The sequence below is a fragment of the Lampris incognitus genome, chromosome 10 (genome assembly GCF_029633865.1).
Source record: "Lampris incognitus isolate fLamInc1 chromosome 10, fLamInc1.hap2, whole genome shotgun sequence".
NCBI lineage: Eukaryota > Metazoa > Chordata > Actinopteri > Lampriformes > Lampridae > Lampris > Lampris incognitus.
The window spans coordinates 10,469,299-10,480,716 of record NC_079220.1 but is presented as its reverse complement, the minus strand read 5'-3'; the positions used below and the strand labels follow the sequence as shown (position 1 = coordinate 10,480,716).

Below are 11,418 nucleotides of genomic sequence, written 5' to 3'. Positions count from 1 at the left end.
TCTGTCTGTCTGTCTGTCTCTCTGTCTCTGACTGTGTGTCTGTCTGTCTCTCTGCCTCTCTCGATCTCTGTCTCCCACCATTTCTATCTCTTGTCTCTCTCTATCTGTCTGTCTCTATCTGTCTGGCTGTCTCTATCTGTCTGTCCCCCTCTATCTGTCTGTCTGTCCGCCTGTCTCTCTCTATCTGTCTGTCTGTATCTCTAGCTGTCTGTCTGTCTCTCTGTCTGTCTGTCTGTCTTGCTCTCTCTGTCTGTCTGTCTGTCTGTCTGTCTGTCTGTCTGTCTGTCGCGTGCCTTAACACTCAGAACACATAGGCCCAGTGCGTTGACTCCCTTGTTAATTTGACCAAAGCTGTAGACTGTTCCATCTCAGTATTATATATATACATATAAAGTCAAGTCAAGTCAAGTCAAGTAGGTTTTATTTGTCCCCGGGGGGGCAATTGCTGTGTAGCAGCAGCAACAACATTTAAACACACAAACACTACTGATGCTAATGACAAGTGCTGTGGGCGGCACGGTGGTGCAGTGGTTAGCGTGGTCGCCTCACAGGAGGAGGGTGCTGGGTTCGAGCCCCGGAGTAGTCCAACCCTGGGGGGCGTCCCGGGTCGTCCTCTGTGAGGGGTTTGCATGTTCTCCCCGTGTCTGCGTGGGTTTCCTCCCACAGTCCAAAGACATGTAGGTCAGGTGAATCGGCTGTGCTAAATTGTCCCTAGGTGTGTGTGTGTGTGTGTGTGTGTGTGTGTGTGTGTGTGTGTGTGTGTGTGTGTGTGTGTGTGTGTGTGTGTGGGCTCTGTGATGGCTTGTCCAGTGTCTCCCCCGCCTGCTGCCCAATGACTGCTGGAATAGGCCCCAGCATCCCCGCGACCCTGAGAGCAGGTTAAGTGGTTAAGACAATGGATGGATGGGTGGATATATATATATATATATATATATATATATATATATATATATATATATATATATATATATCCATCTGTCCATACCAACTAACACAGACAGTCTGTGCTGTCTGTGTTAGTTGGTAAAACACTGTCATTTAATTACTGGAATTGATTTTGGATGGTGCAACCCTATAGGTAATACATTGTCCTTGGTTTTAAGTGCACTTTTCATAGGTGTTGCTGAGTCACAGCTGACCTCACCCAACAACACCCACACACACAACACATACACACACAAACACACACATGCAGGCACGCACACACATTGTGAGGTCAGTGTTTTTATCAGGTGAGGGGATGCGGTAGCTGAGATTTAGTACTGCACGATACGCTGAGGATACGAAACGCAAATCTCCACGGAACAAAGTATGACCGCTCTCCCCTACCTGGAAGCTGCTGAGGCTGTGTTACGAAACACAGCCAATTGTCTCATTGTTCTACCACAAATCCTCAGTACAGTCAGTTTTGGGCCATAATGGCTCTCCGCTCGTATCAGCGTCGATGTGCCGTTCCTCTCCCTTCTCTACCTCTTGGTCATCCTGTTTACCATGTTGGACCTGTCAAAAACACATATATGATATATGTGAGGCGTTGAACCATATACCGAGGCTTTCGGGGATGAGAGTACCCCGCCGGTTTGTTTGTCCTCCCACCTAGCCCCTCCTCTCGCTGTGTATTATCACTCCTGGCTTTAATCTCACTTCCCCTCAGACCCCGGTGTGCCAGCCTAATCCCTGACTGCTTGCATCTCTCTCTCTCCCTCTACGCCCTCCCAAGGCTTTTGGCCTCGGTGGAGCAGATGGAGAGTGTCTTGTGGCCTAGATACGCCCGTCTAAAACCAAGACCGTGAAATTGGTGACATGCCATAGACATGATTGGGTCTGGCAAGGAAAACTGACCGGCGACAGGAAGCAACCAGACAGATTGGGCACCAAATAAACACACAGATTGACTGGAGATAAAACGGCCTTTGTGGAGAAGTGCCGCAACCAAGGTAAACACAAGACTCAGAATTGTGCTACATGAGCGGATTCGGGGGTTCGGCTATGCATGGCCTGACACGGGTCCCATTCGCCACCAGACTGTTTCGTAACTGTTGGAGATGGTCACACAGGGCACTTTATTTCCGGGGGTGAGAGGAGAAGAGTGGGAGACAGACAAACAGTGCCCCATTTGGTAATTAGAGGAGGAATAATGATATACTTTGTATGGGAGCTATTCAGGGAACGGTGAGGAGGACAAAGCAGGTCACCGCTGCTCTCTGTGCAGCCTTGTGTTCGCTCTCAGGCTGCGGGGCTGGGTCACTGCCTGCATCTGAGCCCTGGGCCGATCCTCTTCTGGCAAATAGTGTGAACCATCCTTGTCGACTCGTTAACCGAGAACAGACTCTTTGATTTGATCCAGTGACCTATTTATTCACGATTACTGTCGATTATGCTGTTTGCTGATATGGTATTTCTGTAATGTTATTATTTGAAAAAGTAAAGTGAGCAGAAGCGAAGACCCAAGGCCTCTTGATGACAGCAGGGAAACAGTCCTGAAGGAAGCTGCTTCTCAACCCGTGGTGATTAGAGGTTATGTAAGCGGGACAGGGTCACGCAAAACCTTTTGGGCCCACAACAAACAGGCAAGACATACAGACAACACCAGCCAGAAATGTGGATCCTCAGTAGACAGCACTTCATTACCGCTTCATCAAGAAACACCCCTACACATATGAGGATAATTTATGCATGCACCCTATACAACAACAACAACAACAACACACCCCTTAAATGCAATCTGGTCACGTTGTAATCACCTTATGTTTTATCCGAGCCAGCTCTGGTTTATATCGTTCAGAGACACTTTAAAGTCACAATCCTAGAGGTTGTCGTTTTTGTTAAAGTTACTGACACTCGGAGTCAGTAACTTCAATGATTCCGAGGCTCAAGCCAAGGCAGACCGTTAGAAACTGATAGCTTCGACAGACTAACTGAAATATCCACCAAGTTTGGTGATGTTTGGACAAACTGTCACTGATTTATGGCGACGTGCATGGGAACTGGTGGCGCCCCCTATTGAGCGATTTCAAAATAAGTTTACACACGTGGTTCAATATTGTGATGAAACATATCCTGCGAGTTTTGTAGTGATTGGACAAACAATTTCTGATATATAGTCTGATTTGTGTTATGCCACGCATATTCTTATGCATTTGTAGCGCCCCCTAGTGGTCTATTTGAATGAAACTTTCCGGGTATGTTTCAGGCAGTACTGATGTGGCCATATCCTGCAAGTTTTGTGATGACTGGCCCAACGGTTGGTGACTTTGGTCTATTTATGTGCTGAGCCACGCCTTTTGAAGTTAATTGGTTAATATCTTGAAACTAAACAAGATATCAACAAACTTCAGTAGTTCCCATTGCAGAATAGAGCCATCCTAAGACCGTGAATGACTATAGGCTTGTAGCTTTAGCATCTCTTGTTATGAAGTCATTTGAAAAACTGATTAAAAAGGAACTTCTGGACAGGACGGAGCATCTTCTCGACCTGTTATGGTTTGCATATCGAACCAGCAGGGGGGGTTCAGGATGCAACCATAACTCCGCTTAACTTCATTCACAGTCACTTAGAGGGTAGCAAGATCCATGCCAGACTGTTGTTCGTAGACTTCTCGTCAGCCTTCAGTATCATACAGCTTCACCTGCTAGTGCAGAAGCTTGTGGAACGTTTTGGGTTGGTCACCAATATTGCTGGATGGATTTTGGACTTCCTCACCAACAGATCTCAGAGAGCGAGTGAATGGACACTTTTCTGGCTTGACTTCCACATCAACCGGCTCCCCTCAGGGCTGTGTCCTCTCTCCTCATGCCCTGTACACTAATGACCACCACAGCAAGTTCAAAACTCATCCCATTGTGAAATTTGCAGATGACATGCTGATTGTGAGTCCGCTGAAAGAGAATGACATGTCCCATGGTCCTGTCATAGGCTGTTTCTCCAAATGGTGTCAGGAAGCCTTTCTGGAATTAAATGTGACCAAGACCAAAGGCGTGTATTGACTTTAGACATAATCCCTCCAATCTGGTCAACACTAAGATTAATGGTCAGGAGGTTGAAATTGTTGAGTCATACAACTACTTGGGCACTATAATTGATAACAAGCTGAACTTTGATTGTAATACAAATTTGCTATGCAAAAAAAAAAAGCCAGCAGTGCCTTTTTTCTCCAAGGAAGTGGCTAAGTTGGGTGTTGACAGGTCCCTCATGACTTTGTTCTACAGATCTTTTATTGAGTCAGTTATTACTTTTTCTTTTAAACAGAAAAATGCGCCAACAAAGGTGATCAAGGTCTGCAGTAGCATCACAGGTCCCCAACAGAAAAGTCCGTCCTGTCTGACAGCACCCACCCCCTGCAGCTAGAGTCTTAGACCTTGCCTTCTGGTTCCGGTTTCAAATACCCAGTAGTCAAAACCAGTTGCTAGAAACACTATCATTACCTCAGCAATTTCACTGCTACACTCCAATAGTAAGGGGTAATGCCAGCTCCGCCTTGATAAACACTGTTAACACTGTTCACTGGTGCATTGCTTTTTGTTGGCTTTGTTCTCCTCACTACATTTTGTATTTATTTGTATTTCTTTGCCTTATGTGGAGTGTTTCCATCCATCCATCCATTATCCAAACCGCTTATCCTGCTCTCAGGGTTGCGGGGCTGCTGGGGCCTATCCCATCAGTCATTGGTCGGCAGGCGGGGAGACATTTTGGCCAGGCTGCCAAGCCATCACAGGGCCCGCCCACACCAAGGCACAATTTAGTACAGGTGATCGCTTGACCTACATGTGTTTGGACTGTGAGAGAAAACCCACGCAGACACGAGGAGAACATGCAAACTCCTCACAAAGGACGACCTGGGACGACCCCCCAAGGTTGGACTACTCCGGTGCTCGAACCCAGCACCCTCCTGCAGTGAGGCAACCACGCTACCACTGCGGTGACCACTCCTCACTACATTTTGTATTTATATGCCTTATGTGTTCCGTGGAGTGTTTGTGTGTTTAAATGTTGCCCCTGCTACACAACAATTGCCCCTCTGGGGACAAATAAAATCTACTTTACCTGACTTTATGCAGCTTTGGTCCAGTCATGATCCACAGAAAATTTGGTAGCAATCGGACCGACAGTTTAGGAGATGTCAAAAATGTGTTTTTCAAAAAAATTCAAAATGGCGCAAAATCCTGTCAGGCGGACTTTAGTGGCTCTTGGGGTAAATTTTGTGGAGTCAGGATAGATGGATGTCTGTACCAAGTTGCATGCAAATCGGACTTAAGGCGTAGGACTTATGACTTTTCAAAGTTGACCTTTGATTATAGCGCCCCTATCAGGCTGATTGGGGTCATACGTCTTGGGTAGCGCTTGCACACAACTTCCAGTCAATGGGCAAAATCTCATGTCTCTACCACTTACCATCTCACGGGAATGTGTGCAAACATTTCTCCCCCCCTTTTCTTTTTTTTCCCGTCCCCGGTTGTATCTGGCCAATTACCCCACTCTTTCGAGCCGTCCAGGTCGCTGCTCCATCCCATCTGCCGATCCGGGGAGGGCTACAGACTACCACACGTCTCCTCCGATACATGTGGAGTCGCCAGCCCCTTCTTTTCCCCTGACAGTAAGGAGTTTCACCAGGGGGACGCAGCGCGTGGGAGGATCACCCCCAGTTCCCCCTCCCCCCTTGAACAGGCGCCCCGACCGACCAGAGGAGGCGCTAGTGCAGCGACCAGGACACATACCCACATCCGGCTTCCCTCCCGCAGACACGGCCAATTGTGTCTGTAGAGACGCCCGACCAAGCTGGTGTCGGTACTTGATCTACTCGCCCTACCGGATGTGCTCAGGGTGCCGCGACTACAGATGACACCACTACTTCACGCATTATGATTGTGAAGGGGCTTGGGTAGGGGCTAGTTCAGAAAGAGTAGATTGACGTTAGACGCAGCTTGGGCCTTCGGCCCTCACGCTCGTTCGCTCGTCCAGGACCCCCTTCGGGTGGGGGGGTGGGGGGTCCTGAGCCTGCGGCCTCACTCCTTAGACGCAGCTCGGACCTTTACTAACCAACTCTATGTCAACGTGGATTGTGAAAAACACACAGCTAAATAACTATAAAGCTAGCTAGCAACATAATCCTTGACGTCATATGTAGTCGAAGGACCCCGAGTCGATATTGTACCCTGTAATGTATTGGGACTTACACTCACTGGCCACTTTATTAGGTACACCTTGCTAGTACCGGGTTGGACCCCCTTTTGCCTTCAGAACTGCCTTAATCCTTCGTGGCATAGATTCAACAAGGTACTGGAAACATTCCTCAGAGAGTTTGGTCCATATTGACATGATAGCATCACGCAGTTGCTGCAGATTTGTCAGCTGCACATCCATGATGCGAATCTCCCGGTCCACCACATCCCAAAGGTGCTCTATTGGATTGAGAGCTGGTGACTGTGGAGGCCATTTGAGTACAGTGAACTCATTGTCATGTTCAAGAAACCAGTCTGAGATGATTCGAGCTTTATGACATGGCACGTTATCCTGCTGGAAGTAGCCATCAGAAGATGGGAACACTGTGGTCATAAAGGGATGGACATGGTCAGCAACAATACTCAGGTAGGCTGTGGCGTTGACACGATGCTCAATTGGTACTAAGGGGCCCAAAGTGTGCCAAGTAAATATCCCCCACACCATTACACCACCACCACCAGCCTGAACCGTTGATACAAGGCAGGATGGATCCATGCTTTCATGTTGTTGATGCCAAATTCTGACCCTACCATCCGAATGTCGCAACAGAAATCGAGACTCATCAGACCAGGCAACGTTTTTCCAATCTTCTATTGTCCAATTTTGGTGAGCCTGTGTGAATTGTAGCCTCAGTTTCCTGTTCTTAGCTGACAGGAGTGGCACCCGGTGTGGTCTTCTGCTGCTGTAGCCCATCTGCCTCAAGGTTCGACGTGTTGTGCGTTCAGAGATGCTCTTCTGCATACCTCGGTTGTAATGAGTGGTTATTTGAGTTACTGTTGCCTTTCTATCAGCTCGAACCAGTCTGGCCATTCTCCTCTGACCTCTGGCATCAACAAGGCATTTTCGCCCACAGAACTGCCGCTCACTGGATATTTTCTCTTTTTCGGACCATTCTCTGTAAACCCTAGAGATGGTTGTGCGTGAAAATCCCAGTAGATCAGCAGTTTCTGAAATACTCAGACCAGCCCGTCTGGCACCAACAACCATGCCACGTTCAAAGTCACTTAAATCACATTTCTTCCCCATTCTGATGCTCGGTTTGGACTGCAGCAGATCGTCTTGACCATGTCTACATGCCTAAATGCATTGAGTTGCTGCCATGTGATTGGCTGATTAGAAATTTGCGTTAATGAGCAGTTGGACAGGTGTGCCTAATAAAGTGGCCAGTGAGTGTATGTTAATGCGCATGCTCTCTGGTTAGTCTTTGATGGGGGGCTATCGCGAGACGAGACTAGGAAGTAATGTTAAGTACGAGCCGGACTGGAGGGAACGCAGATGTAGCTGAGTATCCTAACTTTGCTAAGTTCTAAGTAAAGAGTTCGTTTACAACCAATGTCTCTCTCGTCTCTAAGTCGAATCTTACACTGGCGACGAAGCGGATCCGAAGTCCAACAGTTCTGAACAGTTTATTGATGGAAATCAGCAACCCCCGATATTTTACTACAGCTTTGAGGAATCTGTGAGTAGCCTAACGACATCACCATGACCACGCTGGGTCGCATAGAAGAGTTTGATGAAGGCTCCGGCACTGCAATTGAGGAGTAAATTGAGAGACTGGAATGTTTTTTCCTGGCAAATGGAGTAGATGGGGAGGAGAAGAAACGCGCCATTTTGCTTAGCGTCTGTGGTGCTGCAACGTATTCTACACTACGTTCGGTGGTCGCTTCCGTCCTTCCTACGGCCGTCACCTATGAAAACTTAGTATCGGCCTTGAAGCGCCACTACAGTCCTCCTCCATCACAAATTGTTCAGCGTTTTCAGTTTCACAATTGCAAACAAAAGCAAGGCCAAGGAATCTCCAGCTACATTGCTGAACTCCGTAAACTCTCAGTGCATTGCGCTGTTGGTGACCAACTGGAAACCACGCTGCGTGACAGAATCGTCTGTGGGGTGCTAGATGAAGCGCTGCAGCGCCGCCTGCTGGCTGAAAAGGAACGTACATTCAAAGCAGCAGAGGAGAAAGCCTTGCAGCGGAAACAGCCATGTTAAATGCGCGAATACTACAACCGAATCAGCTGGGACCACCACAGTCAGCAGAAGTTCATCAGACTGCACAAAGTCAAACCGTTTTGAAAGTGAAACAAACAGTAGGTGAAGGTGGTGCAAAGCCATGTTTTCGTTGTGGAGGCACACACAACCAACAGCATTGCAAATTTACCTCTGCTGTATGCCACTATTGCAAAAAAGGGGGCACATTTCTCATGTTTGTTTTCAAAAGAGCAGGGATGTCGCATCAGCAGATTCTTCTGACACAGTTCCTCAATCCGAACAACACACACACACTGCTAGGCAACAACACCCATCGCGGGCTGTTTCGGGCCCGCCACCTGCAGTTTGGAGTATCGACAGCTATGTCCATATTTCTGCGTTTCATGGATACACTCCTCGTCAGTATACCAGGCGTGCAACCGTACATGGATGATGTCTTAATAGCGGGAAAGACTGTTGACCAGCACAATGACCATCTTCGTGCAGTGCTGGAACGATTCACAGAAGCAGGATTGCGGCTACAGAAGGAGAAGAGTGTGTTTGCTGCTGACCAAGTTGAATTTTTAGGTTTTCGTGTGGACAAGGATGGCGTGCGGCCGACTATGGAGAAAGTTGAGGCTATTCAGAAGGCGCCTTCACCCCGGAACAAAACGGAGCTTCAGTCATTCCTAGGCCTACTCAATTTTTTTTTGCCAAACAAGGCTACCATCTTAGAACCGCTGTACCGCCTCCTGGATCAGTCTGCACCCTGGCAGTGGACTGACTCACATGAAAAAGCTTACACTGCTGTAAATCAACTGCTTCAGGCTGATGGCGTGCTCACGCACTATGATGAAACAAAGCCATTAGCCGTTGTTTGTGACACTTCGCCTTATGGCTTGGGGGCGCTGCTCTTCCATATGGAGTCCGATGGCCGGGAGGCTCCCATCGTCTTTGCCTCAAGGTCACTATCCTCCACTGAAAGAAATTATGCCCAAATAGATAAGGAGGCCTTGGCGGTCATTTTTGCAGTCAAAAAATTTCACCAGTACCTTGCTGGTTACCACTTTGTGGTTTTTACTGACAACAAACCTCTTTTGGGCCTGCTACACCACTCTAAGCCCATGCCACCTGTCCTGTCCCCATGCATGCTATGCTGGAGTGTTCTTCTTGGGGCCTACGATTACGAATTGTGCTACCGCCCTGGCAAACAGCTAGCGAATGCTGATGCCCTCAGTCGCTTACCACTGCCCGCTGGTATGCGTGAAACCCCTTCACCCATGGAGGTGCTCTTACTTGAAATGGCGCCTGAAGCCCCACTGAATGCAAAACACATTGCCGCCCTTACTCGGAAGGATCCAGTTCCGTCCCGGGTGCTGCGCTGGGTCCTGCATGGCTGGCCAGTGGATACACCTGACAGCCGTTTCAAGCCGCTTTTGACCCGGCGCCATGAACTGTCCGCACACAAGGACTGCCTATTATGGGGGAGTTGTGTAGTTATTCCCAACCTGGCGAGGGAGGAGGTACTAGCCATGCTGCATGATGCACACCCAGGCATTGTGCATATGAAGAGCCTGGGGAGGAGTTATGCCTGGTGGCCAGGTATGGATTTAGCAATAGAACAGACAGTAAAATCCTGTGAAACCTGCCAGAGAACTCGTCATGCACCACCAACAGCACAGCTGCACCCTTGGGAGTGGACAACTGAGAAATGGCCCCGGCTACACGTTGACTTTGCTGATCCGTTCCAGGGGAAGACATTTCTCATAATTGTGGACTCACACTCTAAGTGGTTAGAGGTTGCCATGGTGAGTTCAATGTCCTCCTCTGCAGTGATCCGCACAGTGAGGCTCCTCTTTGCAACTCATGGGTTGCCAGATGTCATTGTTTCTGACAACGGTGCGGCCTTCACATTGGAAGAATTCAAAGAGTTTGCCAGACGGAATGGCGTCAGAGCAGTGACTACGGCCCCTTACCATCCTCGTTCAAATGGCCAAGCAGAACGTATGGTCCAGACAACCAAGGAGGCCCTGTCTAGGATCACTATCGGTGACTGGCAGACATGCCTGGCTAGGTTTCTGCTGTCACAGCATGTGACTCCCAATTCAGCGACAGGAAAGAGCCCTGCCGAGCTTCTCATGAACCGGCGTCTTACCACGGCCTTTGATCGCCTTCATCCTGACTATGAAAATGAGATGCACCTCAAGCAGGAGGTGAGTACAGAAAAGCTGCAAGGCCCAAGCAGATGTTTAAGGCCACAGGACACTGTGTACACGAGGAGCTACACTGGGGGACACAAATGGGTCCCTGGCGTGATAGCCGATCCTACTGGCCCAGTTTCATATAGAGTGCAGACTCCTGATGGGCAAATGCATCGACGCCACGTGGATCAGCTGCATGGTAGAGTGACTGCACGCACGGATGTGGTCGCTGGAGAATCCATTGTTCCTGGTGAGCAGTCACCTGAAGATGGGCTGCTCGAGTCTACCTCGTCTGAAATGCCATGACCAGAGACCTGCAGGTCTGTTGAAGATCCCTCTGGTCCTTTGTCCATTCCTGTGCCCACTACCCCTCTACAGCGTCCGGCAAGAGACCGGCACCCTCCACGCCACTTGGCAGATTTTGTTGACTGGGGGAAAGGGGTGTAATGTATTGGGACTTATGTTAATGCGCATGCTCTCCGGTTAGTCTTTGATGGGGGGCTCTCGCGAGACGAGACTAGGAAGTAATGTTAAGTATGAGCCGGACTGGAGGGAACGCAGATGTAGCCTGATGGCTGAGTATCCTAACTTTGCTAAGTTCTAAGTAAAGAGTTCATTTACAACCAATGTCTCTCTCGTCTCTAAGTCGAATCTTACATACCCGAGCAGAAATGGAACCCACACCGGAGGTAACACAGGGACTCGAACCGGCGACCCCTGTTGTGGTAGGCAACGGAACAGACCGCTACGCTACCCAGACACCCTGTGCAAAAACTGTCTGAAGAAGAATAATGAACCAGCACAAAAACATAAATTAATTTTTGATGTTTGGGTCTGCTGGTAAAAGTCATTTATGTACATCATCTGCAACATCTTCCTGTTTGCCGCGTGAGGGTTGGTCCTTCTCCAAATTCGCCCGGGCCTGCCTCATTCTCCCACATCTGGCTGCAATGCTGAAGACGTGAAACGCTCTGCAGCGCATACTCCCCCCCCCCCCCCCGGCAAAGTCCAACGTGACTGGCAGCCACA

At 48.8% G+C, this 11,418-nt stretch overlaps 1 protein-coding gene across 1 annotated transcript; it reads left to right on the top strand.

Moving 5' to 3' along the window:
• Positions 1 to 9,657: 9,657 nt before the first annotated feature.
• Positions 9,658 to 10,365, top strand: LOC130118943 (uncharacterized protein K02A2.6-like; the record flags this gene model as incomplete). Its single annotated transcript, XM_056287276.1, has 1 exon — positions 9,658 to 10,365. A coding segment is annotated over exon 1 (645 nt), but the record flags the coding sequence as incomplete, so codon positions are not given.
• Positions 10,366 to 11,418: the final 1,053 nt, after the last annotated feature.